General features: G+C 31.3%; 1 protein-coding gene across 9 annotated transcripts in view; it reads left to right on the top strand.

Moving 5' to 3' along the window:
* The first annotated feature begins 412 nt into the window (after positions 1-412).
* Positions 413-23,292, top strand: part of LOC148228295 (uncharacterized protein ZK1073.1) — a 57,199-nt gene continuing 34,319 nt past the window's right edge. The window contains exons 1-3 of one of the 9 annotated variants that reach the window (XM_088199951.1): positions 480-605; positions 1,194-1,285; positions 1,370-1,599. In XM_088199951.1, the coding sequence (XP_088056077.1) occupies positions 1,471-1,599 (129 nt within the window). In that variant the 5' untranslated portion in view covers positions 480-605; positions 1,194-1,285; positions 1,370-1,470. Of the gene's footprint in view, positions 606-1,193; positions 1,286-1,353; positions 1,600-9,723; positions 9,875-9,948; positions 10,024-23,292 lie in introns of those variants that run through there. The other 8 variants (XM_088199953.1, XM_088199954.1, XM_088199956.1 and 5 more) reach the window with 8 other exon arrangements.

The raw sequence follows: 23,292 nt of genomic DNA, 5'->3' as shown, positions 1-23,292 counted from the left end.
GTTTCAAAGTCTGAATAGTCTATACTCTTCGATTCATAATTTGCATATTTTTATGAGTGTGTATCTTGTGAATAATTAATAGCCGTCAATTTATAATATCGCTACCAAAAAATGTATATTTTTCAGCTATTTTTTTAATTTAGCAACTCTATTTTATAATTAAAAATACTTATTTTTAAGTTATTTTTCTATGGCCGCATTAACATCTGTTAAGACCATTGTCAAAACTAAAACGATTTTTTGTTAATATTACGAAATATTAAATTTTATAAGCGATTTACAATTTAGATGTTCCAATTAAAGTTTGATCGTGGTGAATCAGAAATTCGCGATAATAAAAAGGCGTCGATGCGCGCTTTCCCCGTTGTCTTTTTTCGTCTCTCCCGATGCCCGAGCGCTCATTGTGCAACGCCTGGCGACATTTCAAGAATAAAATGTCGGCAATCAAACCCTACGGACATAATTGCTCGCCGACGACGACGACAGTACGCCACTGGCTCGACGTAGCTCGGCTCTCGGCTTTCAGTTCAGTGATTTGCAAGTTCACGCGCCGGCCGGGACGTTTTATCGCGACCACCATTGTCCTGACGGATAACTAGTGACACGTACATATACACACACATACCTACAATTAATATAATCGGAAAGAATCATATTAAAAATATATCGAGTTTCACGCAGATGTCATTCAAAGCCGTTATTTTTTTCGTATGACAGCTGTTTGGATATTATTTCGAGGCGTGCGCGATACTCAAAACACCATTAATAACGGCCATCAATCGCGATACACAATTCAAAATTTTAATTCGAGTTTACGTCAATTAAATTACGCAAAATTAATAACAAAAAAATACTGTGTGTTTATATTTTCAAATTTTAAGCAATTGATTATGATTTAAAAATAAATAAATAGCAAAACAACAGTAAATTCGGCTCTGAATCGTAGGAGAATATTTCACGGGGCAATTTTAATTATATTTAATAGGCTTTCAATATTAAGGGCAAAATCAACATATGCGTGTTGTAAATAATTGTCTATATAGTTAATTAAGTGATTTAGAAAATGGGGCCGTTTTTATACATTTTTGTATTTAGATCAATTTTACATATCGTTCTGGCATAGTGTAACTGCAATGCAAGAATGTATTATTTTATCAAAATTATACATATTTTTAATATGGTGATCTTTAAAGATTGAGTGTAAATTTTATTAAATAATAACAAAGTGACAAATTGTTGAGTTCGCCCTTAATATTCTGGACGCCTAATATTACATTTCTAAAAAGTACATCATTATTTATTATATTATTACCAAAAATACACATTCTTGTAAGTGCATGTGATTTAATTCAGTGTTGTGTTGTGGCAGGACAGCAGAGACAAAATTTTATTACGTTTGTCATATATTACGCCTTATACAAAATTGAAATTGAAATTTGAAAAAAAAGCATATTATTGAAATAATAAAAAATGGCGACTGCCGAGGAAAAAAGGCGGCTGATGATGAGTAGCCGAAGCGTCAGCCACACGACCAATGACAAAGAGACGGTGAGACACATTTTTCTTTCCTTACCATGCCCAGAGAATTGCTGCGCCCAGGTAGATACCATTAATTATGGTTATTGTAATAATGCCCTTCAATGTTGTCATATTTTACAATTAATAAAATCATGGCGCTGCGTCCAAAAATCATGATACATGAACCACGGGTGCAAAAGGTTAAACACATGGACGAGCGCTGAAAACTAATTTTTTGTTGTTATCATCCAAAAATGTCCAATTAGAAACGCACCTGCATGTAATTGTCGATATTTTTATTTTAACAAATACGTATGTAATTATTTTTTTTGTGTAATTTTAACGATAAGACTGCGTGACTAAATTATGTAATGTTACTTGTCGTTATTCAGTTGATTATATTATAAAAAATTGCACGCAAACGTTTTTTTATTTCGATTACATTTACTTTTGATATAAATATTGTATAAACAAAAAATCCAGGCCAATGGATTCGGTAAATATACATATAAACGTACATTTCAGGGTTGTACTGTTAAAACGATTTTATTAAAATGATAATTCAAATAATAATAATAATATGTTAATAATCATAATAATTTCGACGACAGTGATGAAAATAAAAAAAATAAAAGTAACGTCCTACAATTTTTTTTGATAGGTTGCTAAGTGATCTACAAACATTTCTCTCAGCTTATAATTAACTGAAATAAGCACGGGATTGAAAGCCCTTCATCTGTGATAATCTTTGGGCGATACGTCTGGTGTGTATATGATGAATAAAGAAATATTTCATAGCGCGACTCGTTTCTGGCTTTTAGAAAGTCATTCTCTTGACAATAACATTTAGTTATGATGGTTTAGTCAGGATTTAAACGATTGTAGTGGATTTTACTGATCACAGAACATCAAATAGAATTATAATTTTCTTTTATTGTATTTTCATTTTCATTAAATGATTTGGGGCTTCATTTTAGGACACTAAGTAGTCCCGGATTATTAAAAAAAATTGCCTCGGTCTGGAAAAAAATATTTATAAGTAAATAAATAAGTATACATACTATTTACAAACATAGACGTGTTTTTTGAAATAAAAAATATACAAATGTGAATGTGACTTACGCCTGAAAGATATATGAATTGTATCAGTTCCTCGTAGTTATCTATGAAAACATAATTTTGCATTTCATCATCATCATTAAATGTAATACCACGAAATTCGTTCAAAAGTTAACGGAAAAATACAAATACAAAGGAGCAATATCTGGGGAATACGGTGGATGCTGAACCACTTCCTAAACCAGCTCATAGTGCAACGTTATATTTGCTGTACAATTGCATGTTAAAACACTTGAAACTAAATTTTCTCTTAAATTTTAGACACGCATCGTGAGAAATATATGCAAAACACCTAATATTGCATATCAACCAGCACAATAGACCAAACTAAAAGAACTGAGTTGAAAACCCACGTGGACTCTCGTATTTTCTGATTAATGAAGAAAAAAATGATGATGAAAATAGGTATCGTTAAGTTGTACAAATTAAAATAATATTTTTTAATCGATAATTCAGTCACAAATTTGTCATTTTTTTGCAGCCCTGGTGAAAAGATATGGTGCAAGACGTCTAGTTTTTTCCGCTTCACTTTTAAATTTATTGCTTGTCATATTTTTCACGACTATTTCCCATACTTACAGTTAGTGTGCTTCAAATTTATGATTTAACATTTAAATGTTAGTTTTAGAATGCGCGTGCTGAGACACACCTACATAATTATGAAACGGTATATTTCCGGAGATTTCAAGGAAATTTATTTTTATTGATCAGTTCATATTATCAATGTTGATTTTCATCATATAAATATTATATTTATTTTAGGAGTGAACTTATGCGCATTTTAAAATACAGTACAATTATTTTACTTTTGATTATTTTCTTGGTTTAAAATTAGTATTCAACCTAATTTTTATTTTAGAATAGTAAAAAAGTTTTAGTGTAGAACTTCTGTGTAATAAAAAATAAATACATTATATACATTTTACATAGATATTCTTTAGGTCACTGCTTATAACATATACGCTTTATAACCAACCCTTATACAAGAAAAAAATAGTCACCTTATTTATAAAAAAACTAAGACACCACTTATCAACAAAAAAACATATTATGGAATTTAAATATATTTTTTTTAAATCATAATATTAATTACAGTAATACACGTTAATTAGTACTCTTTCTAAAGAATCGCCTTTTGATTTATGTATTATGTATTAAAATATAACAAAAATGACCTTTTAAACTAAACAATGGTTTGTTAACATTAAATTTGCATAGTTGCATATCGTATGTGTAAATAAATTACGAACCCAAGTTTTTAATAACATCACTAGGCTTCTCGATTAGATGTAGAAGATACATGGCTTTTGTTCGATACGTTAGTTCATAGCGTTCTTAAATGACTCCTTTGCCTGGAATCTCAGCGAAGCAATGTACTCCTTGCAATAGTTAGAGATGATTTAGTGGAAATTTGTTGGATATCAAAGGGGTGTACAAATCGTATCTGTATTTGCATCATAGTATTTAGGATACAATTCATTATATCATTTTTGACGTTGCTGAAGGGTGGTGTCAACAATCTGTCGACGCTCAGTGTCCATTATTCTTGGCGTAGCAGTCAGAACGTCAGCGCTCGAAGACGATCATTAAACACGAGCCATCCAGATGCAAGTATGAGGTTGTTAAACGCAATGTTTTCGGAGGTAGCTACGAGGAGCTGGAACAATTTATGTGAGATGGCGCATCTCATTAAGTTGTTTGCAATACATTTTTATTTTACAAAAAATCGTGCGCTTTTGTACTAGTTTTTAATATATTTTATTTTCATGTTATTCGTTATCTCTTTTTAATATATAAGTTGATTTCAATTCAAAATACGATATTACAAGAGCTTTAATTTTTTTAACGTTTATTAATGCTACGTAGGGGGTAAAATTCAGCATTGTTAAGAGCTTGATTTAAAATGCTGCACAGGCTTAAATTTTGCTTTGTTGGTGAATTTTCCGGTATATATTCTCGATATTTTATTCATATCGGGCATAGAAGCTTTTAAATAAAAAAATATGAGAGGATATATATACGTGTATTGGTTTCAATTGAATAATTTAGTCTTAACTTATTTTTAATTATCAACTAGCTATTATAACTTTGCATGTAACAATGAAATGATTAAGTATACTTTTTTACGATGCTGGATATTTTCTAGTAAGTTTAATGTTTAGTGTTTCAATAAATTTATAGGTTTTTAATCAAATTGACAGACAGTTAACATATGAATAAAAACACATATCCTCAATTTAATCGCAAAATCTCACTACAAATGCATCTAAAAATATCAGTATTTATTTATGCCAAAATAATGTTTGTACGCGTTAATAGCGAACAGTATATTTTTCCGTCCGTATATTTGTTCCTGTTTATCTTTTAACGAAAAGTATTCGCTAGGAGATTTTATTAATACGAACACATGTGCGTTGACTCGTTTTGGCTAAGAGAAGGACTGGTCGCATATACATATAATGCACGTATGTGTATGTCGCAAACAAAGGACAGTTAACGGCGCCTGTTAAAAATTTACCAACGCAAGTAAATATTAGTATATGTCAATTTTATGCAACATCACAATGGACCATTTAATCCGCTCGTTCGTTTCGTCCATTGTGTTGCAAATGCGAAACGTAAAGTTTCAGTCGTTTTACCGTATAACGTATACAATGCACCATGTGTGTGAATGCACACGTTCATTGTGCATTCAGTTTTACGTTCATTCGATTAGAAGGCTTAATTGTTCACCGTTCGCAATTAATTTATATCGCCGCTGTCGTCAAGGCGATTCGAAAGTGAAAACACGATGTGTGCCTTGTGATTATGTGGTTTTATGGATCTATTACCTGACATTTATTGAGATACCCATAACCACCCCTAACTCGCAAAGCTAGTAGCTTTTAAAAACACGATGTTTGCCAGAAAATAAAAGATAACTCTGTTTATATGTATAATAAAAGTAAAAACTGATTATAAATGTTTATGCATAATTTATTACGTCATTATGTCTGTGATTCGAGTTAATTCCTGGTGGCTCAAAGGAATGACTGGGTTGGACCAAAAAGTTAATGATTGAAGTGGAAAGGCTGCTCGGTTAAATACGTCCAGAATTAGATGGTGTCGGTTTGAAGATCTGTGCTTAGTCTTGATCATCTGTGGCGATTTATTTTTTTTCTTTTTATTCCAACACAACTATTACAATATAACTGGAACGCAGCTAATAAATAATTTATTTGTATTTTTATATGTTATATTATGTTGTAAAATACCTTGATTCGTAACAAACTTTTCTTTGGGTCACAAAAACTTACCACCGTGGCTTCACTCTCTTGAGTCCTCTTGTTCGGTTTTCAACGTCGAGGAGACAGACATCTTCTTCATTGACATGCCTTTGCAGCTTCGCTTGATGAGCTGTTGCTGTTTTTTGTATTTGCCTCGTATTCTGGTGTTTTGAAACCTCTTCGGTTTATATTTAATTTGATTTTGAGATTATTCCGTTTTCCAGAGTTGTGGAAATGCTCAAAGGTCACCCAATTTACTTCTTCTTCCGCTTATTTTCCCCTGAGTTGATATTTTGGACTTTAATTAAAGTTCTAAAACAAATCAAGTTGGGTTTGGTTAATTAGTGTAGGTTAAGTTTGGGTTTGAATCATTGGCGTAGCTATGCTGGGGCGGAAGTGGCGGGCCGCCCCGGGCGGCACTTGCTTGGGGGCGGCATATTCGCGATGGGATCGTCTAATGTGGTTCTTAACCCTGAATGCACTAAAACATATATAAATCCACGAATAACAAAAGCTTAACAATAACCAATTTATTATTTTAAGAAATGCTGATTTTATGACCCTGCAAAAATTGTATTGGGGGGGGGGGGGGGGCGGCAATTTTAAGGATCGCCCTGGGCGGCACATACCCTAGCTACGCCACTGGTTTGAATAGCAAATGTATTTAGACTTTTGAAAATATAACTACGCTGAAAAATAACCGTAACACTTATACATCGTATGTAAATAAATAAATAACTACATATGCCAGATAAACTATATTTTCACTGGTAAAAATATATCTACCGGTGAAAATGTATTCCGATATTTCACTGAAATGATATGTTTTAAGAAATATTTTCATGATAGATTCGAAACCGTTTCTTTTAGATTTTTGTTTAGGGATAACCCAAAAATTTCTGGTAAAGATTCAGGGACGTCAATTCAGATGTTTCCAGAGGGAAGGGGCAAATATTCGTTTTTTTAATATTTCGATTTGATTAAGATTCATAGTATTTTATTTAATGACATGTATTTTTCTGGCCAAATTTAAAGAAGGGGGATACAATGTCTTTACCTGCCCCCCCCCCTATGTAACGTATCTGCTGCAATGTCCATTACGACGATCTGGGGGTGTTATTATATTTGTTGTATCTCTGTTTTCTTTGTAAGTAGTTTGGTATTTAAACAGTTGAACGGTCGTTAAGTTTTTTTGAACAAAGTAGGGTCTGGAAACATAACGCCATGTTGTAAAATAGTAATCGCTAATCTTTTCCTTTATGACCGGCATTTAGTATGCACTAGTATGACCTATAAGAGGTTATGTTTCTCACGCTAAGGGCGTCAATTTCACTAAAAGCTTTTACATCTGTTGTATAGTAAAATTATTTTTAACGTTAAATCATCGTTTGACGTGTATTTTAGAATAAATATTTACATTTGATTATTGATCGCCCACATTAGATTTTTGCCTTTGCTATTATTAAATTAACGAATGGTGTGTGTTACATCGATTAAAAGAATAAGTCAAACATAAGTCGATATTTAAAATGTAATTATGACAGTGCTTTTTATTAGGTAAAATTGTAAAATAGTCAGCTATTTGAATCATATATAATATAATACATATTCACGAGAGTGCATTAAATTCTACTAGGACATCTAAAATTTGATGCTTCATTAATTTTATAAGCGCTTTTATTTATGCTTTTCGCAGGTTTTCATTAATACTTATTTAATTAATACGTTGTTATATTTGCTTTTGCTGACGTTTTATTATGTGCGTCGATATGTAACTTAAGCGTCGTAAGTAACCATTTGCATATAATCGAACCAGTAATAAGTGGTCAGCACTCGTAATAATTACAGCAATAAACGCTTCATCTACAACACTTCCTAGTTTTGCAATAGAAGGAAACAACGCTTTTCTCACCCTGACTTTGACCAATTTAATTTATATGTCCTTGACGCGTTATGTATTTAACTGGGTTTTTAATTACCGGCCGCGGTCTTAGCTAGTTAAGAGCTATTATTCTAAAGCTACTTGATTAGCGTCGCCTTATATTACTTATTGTTATATATAGAAAAATATGAAGGTCGGCTATTGTGTTTTTTTTTTATTATTTTTTCGAACTCGCGAGAAGAAGAAAGCTGGCCTAGAGTTATGAAACTAATGTTTATTGTTGATACGTTGGCTAGACCGGCTTAAATAAACTGTACCGTCGTGCCAAATAATGAAAATAGAAGTTGAAATTAAGCGTTGAGATGTCCGGACGATGGCATTAGGGCTGGGGTATGGATTTCGAAGTAGTTTAAGTGTTTATTTGTATCAATATCACTATATTATGATACTAAAAATTATAATGGCTGTACAAAGAATTCCTGAACTTTAGTTTTATTTTTTTGCGATTTATATACAACTTATTTAGTTATGTCGCATTTAAGTATATCTCAACTAGATATACGTAATTCCTTCCGAAAGTATCAAAATAACTATTACATTCTTAAGCTGATTTTAGTTTATATAATTAACAATAATATAAAAAAAAAACATTAGAATCCTTTTGCCACACTGCGCGATTTTTAAAGTATTTTACAATTGTTTTCCGTAAAGAAAATGTCAAGATCAAGACTCATAAACTGCATACAAATCTGGAATGTTTTGTAAATAAGTTATTTCGAAAATATATATTATCGATAAATTATTCCGTTATTTATATCGTTTTTGGCGTAGACGCCGGGAAACGCATATATGCGTCATTTCACATTTAGGATCTAAATGCTTAGAAAATATAATATAGAATTTGAGTTTGAACTTTCTACAATAAGTTAAGATCGGAATAGAGCAGTCCATAAAATGATTTATTTTAAAAATTGTCTAGTTAAAGCACAGAGTGACAACTATTCATTATAAATTATAATATACATAATACTTTATAATTAATAGTATATATGTGATCGATTCCCAGATTTTCAATCTAGTGCTTAATACCTACTTGTTGGTATTCATTATGTCGATTGACTTACTCAGTTTGGTACAGATTTACACCGTTGTAACGCATTGGACTTACGCCTCTCAGGTTACAACGATTTAAAAAACATTAACTTTTTTATTAAATTTATGATCGAAGATTACAACTTGATCAGCAATACCACAATGACCTGGGTTCAAATTTCATATGGACCTAGTGTTTCTCAATTTTAATTGTGTATTGGAAATCGAAATTTGTAATTATTATATTGATCCTTTAACACAGATTTTTCTATATTTTCTTAATCTCACTGATGAGTATCGTGATTTATAATTTAAATTAAAAACGAGCTAGGTCGTACATAGTGACTGTGAGCCGTAATAGTTTTTAATAAATAAAACATATGTCACTAGCTTACTTGACTTTGCATTGCGTCTTGTGTCTCAATACTTACTTAGTAGTTGTTGATTTAACATGCCATGGTCATATTGCAATGGAACTATAGTGTTTATTATTTTTTGACATATAGTATTTTTATAATTTCTATCGATTGTCATATAAGTGTTTTTCTTAGATTTTTCTTAAACTTACGGATGATTATCATAATAAATCATCTTCTATAATATAATTGTTCTAAACCGCTTCCGCTTCCGGACGTGCATATTTTAAAATAAAACATTCTCCGTTTAGTTTTCTACTCTGTGAATCGTATCTCTTTGTTTGAAAGGTGTGTATAATAATACATATAAATAAAATAAATATATTTAATTATAATAATAAAAATTAAATTTGTTTCAATTGATTTTCGAGCTGCCGCGCCGTTAATGCATTCTGTTGTTTCGACCAATGAAAAATAAGCATTCAAATATAAAACAAGATGGCCGTTAGTAACGTGACGACAGTTTTAAATACTTGTTATTTATTAGTAAAAATTTTCTATGTGATAATAATTTTCATTAATTTGTCATGTGCGTTGTTTGATTTGACTGAATACAAATAATCGGATTGCAAATTAACTAGGTATGTTATAACTATGAAAATTAAATATATACATAATGTGTGTAAGGATTATAAGAATACATTGATTAAACTAGATAAGCCGTCAAAACAATCTTCGTAATGAAATCTTCTAATTTTGAATTCCCGTCGACGGGCTCCGAGGTCGAAAAGTGAGTTTTTCCTTTTACAATACATAAAAATTATCATTGCTTCTGATTTAATGCACATTTTCATTAGATTTGACGAATTGCAAATAAAACAGGTACATTTTAAACGTGAATGTGTAATATAACCTTAGTATGTATGAGGATTGAAAGTTAATGTCAATCAAATCGGCGCTGTCGCAGTGGATCAGCCAACTTATAAATGTGTAGTTTCTCTGATGTTACATAATACACAACATTTTACAATGATTATAAATATGTGATTGCATTCCTGGAATAATCGATAGCCAAATATCTAAGAGTGGGTTATTTTTAATTCCGATGTAGCAAAATATGTATCTTCGTCATGGTTTTTTAGTAATTTTTCTTCTGGGCAATCATTTCTCTTTTGGAACAGCCAAATTCAGGATATTCAGTTGCATCAAACTTATGTATTATGTTCCTTATAAAAAGATAATACTTGGTGACAGTCGGCGCCAGTCGACCACATGCTGTGGTTCTCCGTTAACAGTGTGGGACCTCTTTTGAGCTTGAAACCCCAAGCTCCTGAGAAGAAGTAAACTCTGTGAGCACCCAGTCGAGGTAGCGTCCTTTGGACTAAAGCATTGCATTTCAACCCCAGTTGGTTAATAAGGACCCGGCCCTTAGGGACCGGGGACTAAATCTGGAACTGAGGCATCATGAAAGTGAGGTACAAGGACGAAGCATAGAAATGCAGTAGCATGCAAATCTAATGCTATGCAAATGCAATGCAACAGATTTGCTGGTGGTCAAAAGAGCGTTTCCCAAAAACGCTCGGGAGAAACACTACTGAGAATCTAACAAATAACGTAGTACTACGGGGGTGGATCCCGCTCATCCGGCCCTTAAAAGCTCGATGCCGCCCATTGGGTTGATCTCGTAGGGCACTATTACGGGTAACGGCAGTGCTTCTTGCAATGGAAAACGTAGTAACACTCACTTGCAGACAGTGACTTCAACTTTTTGTTTATCTGTACCAATTCTACGTTGTCGTCATATAGGTCATCAAATTGTTCTATCATTGCATCTGAAAAATAAAAAATAAAAACAATAAGATCTTTGTCAGAGTTAAACATTAAACACGTTATTACTACTAATATAACCCATAAATGAAATTTAAACGACAACTAAAGAACAACGTTAACGGATGTTACCGTAGAGAATTAAACATGTAGATTGGCATCACTTCTTAAGCTGATAAGTTGTATGTCATACGTTAATTGTTTTCCATACGTACATGTTATTGGATCTTTCGTTGCTTCTGAAAATTAACTGTAAACGATATTATAATATATAGTTGGTAAAATGTAACTTTTTGTTTACACTAATATGAGATTTTTCATTATTACTACCATTGTAATATGGTTAGTTAACTTTGGTATGTATACCTTTAATTGTCAAATCACTGCTGTTAGTATTTTATTATTTGATCCTAGAAAGTCAACAAACCGTGATATATTATTCATATAACCACACTTACTGGCACACTCATAATTAATAAGTTTTGTTTATATTATCTATAATTCCAAGTGATACAGCATTTTGTTTCATCTTCAATTAGCACTTGCTGTGATTATACCATATTTCACTATTTATTTAATTGGACTAAACTATACCGGCGCGCGCTTGACAGATGACGCTAGAGTTGTCATATGAAGCAAATTTGACGGTTAAGGGAAATCCCGGTTTTGCCGCGCTTGAAAACGAACGACGCAATTCATTTTATTGATTTAAATTATAAAACACATATCAAAATATGTAAAAAAAAATCATTAAGTTCTAAAAAAATATTTTTATAAATTAAAAAAAAATATATTTAGTTTATAAGGGTTTTTAAATATACTATAAATAATGTGGATTTGTATTAGCTTTTCCATACAGAAAAAAGGTAAAATTAAATTTTGGCGAATGTTGCGAATTTAAATTTATATTTTTTTGGGAATTTTTAAAATTTCGCTTAAAAAAAAACATTTTGGTCTAAAACAACAGACTAGGCTGTCGATATTTTCAGATTAAAGTTATAGTTTTTTAGAGAATTTTTAAAATTTCGCTTAAAAAAAAACATTTTCATTAAAAAAAATAATTACTTTATAATTTTTTTATTATATCATACCTTTTTTATGTTTGGCAATAGTGAAACTGTACCTGCTCACCCGGAGACATTATTTTTGATGCCGTTATAACGATTGTCTTTTAAAAGCGCATATTATGCTGATATTGTGTGCTGACACGATAGTTTCCGTTAAAGTGTTAATAAATTTTAGCAAGGAGATGTATAGCTTGTATTCTATAGTAATTGAAAGTATGTCGATTATGAATGGTCTTGATAGTTATATTCGATTTTTGCAATTTGAAGGAGAGACGGTTAAGTTTGAATACTAGTAGATCGCTATTAAATCATCTGTAGATACTTTTGAAGTAATGCCTTCAATAGTAATGATATTTGGCGAATAAAGAATAAATATTGGTCTGAAAATCGGCTCACATACAAACAGTGGGCGGTACCTACTATATTTATTTATATCATCCTTAATAGTTTATACTATAAATATTAGTATAAACTAAGCCATTGAAATATAATGAGAATAATGATTTTATAGCTTAGTTACTTACCAATTTCTATTGAGAATGTGAGTATATTTATGTTGTACATAAACAGCTGTTGTCTTTCTTAAGAACGTGATCCATAGGTCACATTTTGACCAATCTAGGGTGAATCATTAAACCTAAGCGCCAATTTGTCCTCAAGGTAGTTCTATAAGAGTAAAATACTATAATTATTACATTAAAAATAAAATAAGTATATTTTATTACTGTAACACTTATCTCTAGAACAAAAACATACATCCTTATAAAATGTTTAGAAAAGGTTGCCGTAGTAATTGTAACGGATGAAATTCGGACCTTTTAAGGCTCGCTCTATAATCCATATGTTCATCCGATCGCATTTTTGAACGTTTAAGAGTAGTACAGATCAAAGGAATTCAGGGGATTGGGAAGCGTATGTTTCTGTTTCTTTTTAATTCGATTCGAATGTATGAGGGTTGTCTTTGTATTTCTGTTTTTACAGTTTATGTATTATTCTGAGAATAATGCGCCGAATTCAATCTGGCAAATATCGTTGGGCGTTGTTTGAGTAAAAAAATACTACCTAGTATTAATACGTTGTTGAGGAGCACCCAGCAACCTTTTGGTGCATATCGTTTTTAATTGATCATTATTATGAAAGCCGTGAATTTAAGAAACAGGACCGTGCGAACACCGTTAGCTAGCAGGGTCGTTAAGGTTCATTGTTTTCGCTTTAATTGCTCAATTTAACTTTGCTTTTGTCGAGTTCTTTCGCCAGTGAAACTTTCGTCTTTGTCTTGTGATTAACTCGGCCAGATAAACAGATTATGAGCGGCGATATTAATTTTCGATCGTTCGTCTCGAACAATATCGGCCCTTTATTGACATAAGCGAATTTACGATAGCTTCGTTCTATTTACTTTCATATAGCCGGTTCAGCGAAAATGGCGCACTGTGCGACATCTAGTGAATTGTACCATAAATTACGATAAAAATACTTCAAGTCCGAGTCATTGTCCTGTAAGCTGACAATATCGTTACTAATTAAAAATGTACCGAGCCGATGAAGTACGTGAAGTCATAGTAGCAATTTAAATAGGGCTGACACAATAAATATTTGCTTCTACATTTTTTCTGAAGCTCAACTTATATTTATAGTCGTGGGTATTATTTGTATTATTATTTTAAATACTTTAAATAATGGCTATGCAGGCTAATCCAAACCATTAAATTCTTCATCAAAGATTAATACTTAATTTATCGATTAGTATGGTCAGGCCTACCGAAAGGGGACATATTTCTGAGGTCCCTTCTCCTTGATAATAGGAATAATATATTTATGAAAAAAAATAAAAAAATAACTAATCTGAACTAAACTACAGTTAGGGATAAAAAGATCAGACCCAAACCCAAATTGACCTAATAAAAGTTACAAAACTAAATAGTTTTTGAACTTTCATTAAGGTAAGTTGGATTTGGTTAATTCGCTAAGGTTAGGTTTGGGTTTGAACAGCAACTGCAAATGACAAAATAACTAAGACAGTATGGCGATACGTCATCTGGTAAGACCAATATGTTTTGAATGTACTTGTAACAATACAGATTCACTGATATTGATCAGTGAAATTATAAGCCTATTGTTTGATACATTTTTACTCGCCGTTTTAGTAAAATTTTATTTCTACTAGTGAAAATATAATTTAATTTAATAATGCATATTTATTTTAATTAATTATAAAATTAATTATAAAATTGTATTATAAATTAGTTCTTAGAATAATCTGATAGTCGATTTCTAATTATCATATTGAATATTCATGCAGTTTAGAGTATTCGCTCGCTTTCCGTTGATGTTGGCTTTATTGTGAGCAAAGATTTATACAACAGATTTACATTTTGAGTCCTGGATTTGTTCGAAAAGTATTTTTGTCGACTACATTTATTATTTTTTTCTGGAGAAATGTTCTGATTATTTTGTTTATTTATTTCTCCTTTGATTGTAAACGTCTTATTAATAAAATAATCATTGTTATTTTCCAAATTAAATGTTTCAGTATCCCATTCAGAACTATGTTAATTAGAAAAATGTCGTTCTCATTATTCAAATATATATTTTTGGAAGCATTTTCGAAAATAGTTTTCATTGGCAAAATAGACGGGCTTTTGTAAATAATGTTTTAAATCAATGAGATTTATTCATTCTTCAATTTTCGATTTCAGAAATGCAAACATTTCTTGTAATTTCAGTCCCGAGACTATTTTTTGGAATAATTTTTTAAAAGTTCTGGGACACAAAGTATTAAAAAAACGTCCACGTAATAATAAATATTAGTTATAGCATAATACATAAGATTTTCTAAGCAGCAATTCAATCGATTTATCCCTAAATTCTACAGATAGTTTACAATATATGAAACCATCTTTACTTGGCCCTCATATGTCAATTTTAACGTATAAAATATAAATCAGTTTAAATATATGTTTATATTTAATGGAAGTCTTTTAATAAATATCATAGGCCAAATTTACCTTATATCAAAGGCCAAAGTCTTGCTACATCTCGTTATTTATTAAACTTGTATCACTGTGGATTAGGCAACGATTGATTTACTATATGTAATTAACTATTTGGCAAATGAAGTGCGCCTTTGTCCATAGATCACGCGACAATGCATATCGAATCGATTGTTGCGCGTTTGCGCGGTGAATAGACTATATTCTTGCGAGAGCTGATGTCTGTTTTGGGTTTCCCTGCGGGGATAATGAACTATAAATAGTGAGTGGCTATTTTGACGTAAGTGAATGGCTTAACAGTGCAAATAGTGCAAAATGTAAATATTTTGTTTGATCGCGAACGACTCGACACAACGCAAACGTCCCTTTTGCCAAGAATTTCACTGTCGACTTGTTAATTGGCTGACGAGTAACGTAATTATTTGATTATGTACAATTTTGTAACTGTCATATATTTATTTTGTAGCTCAGTTAACCTTACTTTGCTTGATTACTCATTAGTGAGCTACAAGGGAAACCTTGCTCAATGAAACGTAAAACCGAAAGGGTAAGCACCTTTTGACTGCGGGCGGCTAGGAAAAACTACTTATACGTAATAGAGTCGATTTTTGCTTCTAAGGGTCCACAATAGGTCTGAATGCTGGACTTGATTTTTAATTAAAGTGGGCGTGAGCTCTAAAGGTATATATAATTTTTTCTACGTGTATAGATGGTTTGTTTTATATTAACTTCTATTGTACACAGTCTAGATTTTATATAGAACATTGTATTAGGTTGGGTTCTTCCATAAGATAGAAATGATATTGCGAACATTCGATAAGATGGGCTAGATATACAAAGCTACTACCTCGTTACGCCTGCTTGAAAAGGAAAGCCTCGGCGTTCGTATCTAACTATGTCAATAACCTGACGTTTGCATAAAAGTATAGAGAATCATATTGTATAGAATTATTAAACGATCGATTTTATAAGCATAATCCAAAATGTCTAATGAAGTGAACATTATCAAGATTAATTGCCGTATAAAAATATATTTCTTAATCAAAGCGATCTTGAGATGATGGAATAATAAATAGTATACTAAGATAGTTAAGATCAAAAGCATTGAAAGGGTAAAGTAGGGCAACGAGATGCTATTGATTGGTTATTCTGATAATATATAAATTATTAGGACCTACAATAATGGATATATACTGTTATTGTAGTTCGATTACTTGATTTGGTAGTAAAGGTGTAATATAAATTGTATACAGTGGCGTAACTATGGTGGGGCGAGGGGGGCGGGACGCCCCGGGCGGCACTTGCTTGGGGGCGGCATATTTGCGATGGAATCTTAACCCTAAATGCACTAAAATGTATATATACACGAATAGAAAGAGCTTAACAATAACCAATTAATTATTTAAAAAAATTCTGATTTTATGACCATGCAAAAAATGTATAGGGGGGGGGGGGCAATTTTAAGGATCGCCCCGGGCACAAGATACCCTAGCTACGCCACTGATTGTATATAATATACATCAATAGCTCATGATGTAATTCTTTATTTTTTTTATTTGAGTCATAATCTCGCCATGTGAAAGAAAACAGGTGCTAGTGTATTTCATAATTCTGCTTTCTGCTTTCTAATTACGCTTGTGGGGGTGCTGATGCATAAAGTTCTCCTCTGATTTGGCGGATGATCAAAGAGCGGTTTCTATATGACGCAGTGATAAATCACTACACATAATTTGTTTACCCAGAAGACTCAAATGCATTTTATTCACCACCCCTCGGTTCACGATAAAAGATTATGTAATATGTTATTTAATATTATATATGTTTCGCTATTGTTTCGTACCCCTGAAAAAGTGTAGTAGTAGTATGGATTTTCTCACAACGAGCAAACGCAGCATCCTTACGCAAAGGGTGCAATGAAAATTGCGTGCGTTCTCACGTAGGCCACGCGAATAATACCGTCGTATACGTGACACCTGCCGTCATTGGATAATTTACGTCAGGATGTTACGAATTACACTCGCTGTTTCATAAACGCACCGACGCCTTCTATCTATAAATAAAATGCAACGACGTACGCTTAACAACGTAAACAAATCGTAATTCGAGTACTTCCGTCACGTAGCCGACTGCGATGGCTATAAACTTGAGCTCGTTTGCGAATTATGTCGTATACTGCGACGAAGATAAAAATAGAACGCTCTAGATAAGCTTATTTTTGTTCTCGTGCAACAACAAATTATTTGATCCAATCGAGTAAACTAGGCAAGGTCTAAATTACCACAAGACATTGGTAAATTGTCCTAAATTTAGTAGGTTAATTTCATTGGCTTGTTATTCAATGGTACAGGGATATTTTTATAATATATATGTGTAACTTCCACATTCATGTTCATTATTTAGAACAGTAAAACAGGTGAAATTGGCAAAATTCTTTGTAGAACGTAATTATTTTAATATTTTAATATTAATTGTAAGGGAGTAGTTTTATCAGGGTAGGATAACAAATTAGAATAATAATATCCCTTTTAGTATTAGAAGGTCAAAATATTGGCCTACTGTTCGATATTTTGGCACAAATTAATTTTTTTTTAATATTTTCGATATTTTTGCAAAATATGCGGGAGGTAGCAACATAAAAGGAATACATTTGCTTTATCTCAATCTAGTCTAATTCTGTTATGTAACGGAAAATTACTGCGCCGTCGTGGTCTACCAGCTCCATTTTTTATGATAAGGATGGCTGGTGAAGTAAAAGCAAAAGTAGGTATTGCCTACACGAAATTCGTTCTAAAAACATTTTTATCGTCATTCAGACATATTTTTACCTAAATAGTTCACGAAACATGTTTCACTAATCATAGGTGTTAAATATCAGAAATAGTCTCAATAATTATATTTAAATAAAAAACCTATTTCAAAAATTTGCGCGGAATGTGTGTTTTTAAAAAAACTTTTTTATAGAAAAATAATTAATAATAGGTACTAGAGAATATAATTAAAATATGTTGACGGGTGTTTTTTTTACATTAATCTTGATTTGTTTTTTAAATTTTGTAAATACATATGAACATTTTTATTGTTGTAACAACTAAATATTACTCTTTTGTATTACCTTACATCATTAAGGGCACACAAAAAAAGTTTTAATTTTTTTTAAAAACAACACATAATTTATTTAAAAAAGGAAAATAAATGATTAAAAAGTTCGGCCAAATTGTATTGATATTTTCTACTATTTTCATTAAAATTTATAACTGATTTACATTCTACATACTCCTTTCTCATAAGTTTCTTTCAAATAATTGTAGCTGACAAACGATAATGCTTAGTATATTTTATTGAAAATTAATTAACGAATGGTTCTCTGGCCCCTGGTATACAAATTTAGGAGGAATATTGTAACAAAGATTATGCTGTTCTAGATTTATTATTTTAAAAGTAAAAAGATTTGGCGCCCGTATTTAAAAAAAAAATTATAATGAATGAATTTCAAAATAATAGTTTTTGGGGTATTCGAATGCTTAGGTTTAACTTATCAAATATTTTTTCGGTAAATTAATTAAAGTAATAATAATATTGTCAATACCGGTATTTGCTGTTTTTCTTTTGGTAAAACCGTTATTAAAAATTCCAGTATTATTGTAATCTCTAATCAGTACGAATATCACTAGAATTAAATTTCTTATTGTACTCTGACTAATAGTACCTTCGCCAAATCCAAATTGTTTTTGTGGTTTGCACCGTATTTTGTTTTTGTTGAAAATCGTACAAAAATACATATGTAAATCTTTTGGCACTCTAATGCACAGGAGCTTTAAAAAAGAACAAGTCCAACTATAAATAAGAAAAAAAAATAACATAACACAAATAAATGTAACATGTGGTTATTTCTACGAACGTCTTGTTTCAATAATGGCCAATTTTCTACTTAATATACAAAATAATTTAATAAGAGCCAGTTTTAAGGCCAGTTCGTTTTTGATTTTTATTGTTAAATAGCAAAAGTAGCGACCTTTGGGCTTGCATGTTTGTGTGGCAAACTATAATATTTAATACAATATATTTGAAGTCAAATATTATATGATATTTAACTAGATTAAATATCTAATTTTCAGTATGTAATATTAATGTAACGATAGAAAACAATGATGGTTCAAATATTACTCTAATCCACGACCTAAAACATGATAAGTATAACCATGTTATCTTTCAATGTACAATATAAAATTAGCTATGCACAGTAGATGGTAACTAATACCTGTAAAATCTGGATTCGAATCCCATCTGAACCTGTTTTTTCAATTTTTATCATTTCTGGAAGATCAGAATTAGTTATTATTATATACTATCATAGATTAGTTTTTCTTAGATTTACCTAATCTCACGGATGATTATCGTGATGAATTATTAAAATAAAATCCATCTAAGTATGCGTAGTGTTACTATATTGATCGTATGTTGTAATAATATTTTATGTATAATTAGATAAATATTCGATGTCTCACTACTTATTTAGTAGTTGTTTAATGTATTTATTTACGCATTGCGTTGACGCCCGTCATGCTGTAATGAAAAATTTACAATAAGTAAATAAATACTACTTTTATAAATAGGAAATCATTAAAAGTTCTATACAAACCATTAAAATATTTGATATTTTTTTAAGATCTTAATTAAATAATTTTTTAACATCTACTGATCATGTATCAGATTACTTTTTTTTTAGTTTGTGAAGTTCTATATGTTCTTAATTCTCATAAGTGGTTAAAACATATGTTTTGTCATGGTCGGTATTTAGAATATGCTTTTCTTTACATTTGAAGCCGCAGTATACTTGAGCTCATAATGCGTTTCAATTTATTAAAGATTAACCGCTTTGCAGGATAGAAGTAATACAAAGAAAGGTTTTACACATACTGTCTTGAAATGATAGACATTTATATCATATGCATATATCGGTAATTGTACCGACTTTGTGTTTGTGTTGTTTTAATAATTATTTATTATGATAAATTCTGAAGTTTTATTAAAAGCACCATATAATAATTTTCTCTTTTCATATATGTATAATATATATACGGGCGCATTAATATATTTTTTCATTGGAATTTTGCTTAAGCTTCTTCAACTGATGGTGTATCAGACACGTCTGTTTGACTTTGAGTTTCGGTTTGAGATATTTTTGGTTAAATGTCAATTCACATTATTTTAGAGTGCATGTGTAATTCTTAGTTTAGGGATTCGATTAAGTTCTATACCCAATAATTACAAAAAAAATATTTACACTTTCAAACTTAAGTCAGTGAACGGAAGTATTTTGGGGGCAACGCTACCAAATATAGGTGCGTCGTGGGGTGGGAGATATTATGAATACGTAAGAGAAAGAGAAGGAAGATCAAATCGCGAAAATGTTCACATGCTGAAACGGAGCGGTTGAGAACGGACGCACGCATGCGCCAACGAGACACTACGATCTGTTTATAAACATTGTGGAATTTGATTTGAAATGCTATTAAGCGACGATAGGGCTTTGGCAGCTACATATTCCGGCAACCGAAATAAATTCGTTAAGCGGCGTAGAAACGCGACAATTTCCTCACGTGGAAGCTGCGAAAATTTAAATTGCCAGATGTAAAAATGATGACAAAAAAATACTTGTTCATTGTGCGTGGGATGAAACTTTTACGTTTATAATTTTCGTTTGCACAGTGGGCGAAAAATCAGATTCCTTTAATTGTAGTAAGATTTCTGCTGTATTCATTAATAACACTGGTTTTTATAGGCATACTATGTGGGATTATTGTTTTTCTAATTGTTTACACAAACACTTGATGTTTACTTCTTGTATACGAATTATTAGATTTTTCGAAATGTACTGTTGCATATTAATATTAATATAAATATATGCTATGTACTGATTGGTGTGCTTTATCATATAATTATTTTCTGGAAATAGCTAACACGCAATATTTAATTTAATTGTTTTTGTTTTGAGTGTAGATTTAGATCGGACGTAGATATTCCTTGGTCGTTTAGGTGGCGTTTTTTGCGTAGGGGTAGCTGATCTAAATATTGACTGATTTGGAATACATCTGAAAGGCAGTAGATAGGCTTTATCAATCGCGTTTTCGTTAATGATTGAGGCTCTGGAAAGAGTGTTGTTTTTGTTCTATAAAATACGTATCTCTTTTAAAAAGAACGGGTTTTAATGATTACGTAATTGCATTTATTTCCTGAAATTCAAGCATAATCAGTAATAGTGCAGCTAATGTACATTGAATCGTCTTTTTGTGAGCGTGTTTTTTTATGAACCTTAATGTCAATCTAGATGTCTGGATTTATTTTATTATTTCGCCTAGTTTTGCTTCCTATCTTTTAACACATTAGCCATAGCTATTTTTTTGTTTATTTTTTTCATTTGCCAGCACATGTGTATGTTTTTACGCTTATGACATTGCAACATAAGAAGCATTCATCTCTCAAAACAAATCATGTCACACTGAGTTACTATTCTTGTGACATTTTTTATTTTCATTGTCAAGGCAATGCATATTAAGAACAAACGCAGCTTAAAGCGAAAAAGCATATCGCTAAGATTCAGTTTCAGTTGTGGTAATAGGAAGTGTTTGTTTAATTGTTTAGTTTTCGTCCATTTCACAGGTAGTCGTTTTTTCTCCCAAAATCCATTGATTTTATTTCAAAAGATGAGACAATAAGACGCTTCTTCACAACAAAAAAATGCTTTTACGCCTTTTAAAAACATTTATAAATAAATGTTTATCGATTGTATATACTAAGACCGAAATTCGCAGAATTCGTTCGTTGAACTAAACAAAATTTTGGAAAGGCCCACTATTTATTATCGTTCAACGCTTATCTCAAAAACAGGTGCGCGTCGCAAATTTTGGTGAATTTCGTGTTACGTTTTTGTATTTGTTGTTTCAAGACGCAGTTCAATAATTCGATTGTAATTAATTTGCTCCTAGTTATTTAATTTATATGCAAAACCGCACAACACAAACGCCTTATGTATATGAAATTTGTTCCAAACATCATTAGCTATTGTATATGCAATAAGTTCGATAAAAATATGTATTTTAAATGTTCCATAAATTTTGTTGAATTGATTAAATCGCAGCTTATGACGTCTCTAATCAAAAAGTATGTAATAATATGTGGGGACCACACGGGCTTTCGTTTGATTATTGAAACTTGCATAATTAATGATTATTTATTTGTTATGAAACGGTCGCAAGAAACAATATAGCACCGTAAGGCCACAATATTTTCCGTTACGCATACATAATTCAACCTTGGAGATATCCATCAAGCAAATGTCACTTTCTAAAGGCGTATACGTTTTTCGTTTTTCTAATAATCTAATGCAGCGATTGGCTGGATGATCGCTGCATGATTGTGATTGGTGAGCAAGCTTTGCAGACCTGACAGACTACAGTAGACTCCAGCAGTCACGCCACCTACAAGACCTCTGAGCATCTTTCATTGATAGCATCCCTGCGCCAGCTTCTCCACAACTGTTCGGAGAAAACATCTCGCCCATCATAGTCTGTCGCAACATGTAATATAATCTAATGAAATTCTCACTAATTTCCACCTGCGTCTTACTGGCTGCGAAGTCACACAGTTTTAAGGGTTACCAAACCTTTTTTGACGTCCTCACTGATCAGTAATTCGCACAGCATTGTATTATGCACATTTTATAAACGATTATGAAATAATTATTGATTAATTATTATTAATCAATAATTATCTTTCAATTAAATAATATTTTACCGGCAATTAATTGATTTTTTGTAGTAAAAAAATACTAATATATTTTTATACTATATATATTTTTTTTCAATATTCAAATAGTCTAAAAATACGAATAATTGAGAACCCTAGCTGTGACTGACGTCATTTCATAATTTGTTGAAGGTACTGGAATTTGTGTTATAGAATAATATTATTATTTTTTATATCTTAGATATAATCTACCTACTAAATATTTTTTTTAATTGCTGTGACCTAGAAATTTGCATATTTGTATATTTCTTAAGTGAGCTTTTAGCAGGGCAGCCAGTCAGAAAGACAAACTTTGAAAATATGACGTAGATTCTTTGAACAAACAAAAGTTTATTGAAGCGTAAATGAATATTACTTTTAGGAATG

This window comes from Plectrocnemia conspersa, unplaced genomic scaffold (assembly GCF_051122295.1).
Source record: "Plectrocnemia conspersa isolate PC_06_02 unplaced genomic scaffold, ASM5112229v1 ptg000012l, whole genome shotgun sequence".
Lineage (NCBI taxonomy): Eukaryota > Metazoa > Arthropoda > Insecta > Trichoptera > Polycentropodidae > Plectrocnemia > Plectrocnemia conspersa.
Note: the sequence above shows the minus strand (reverse complement) of the source record. Positions and strands in the feature narration are given on the sequence as shown.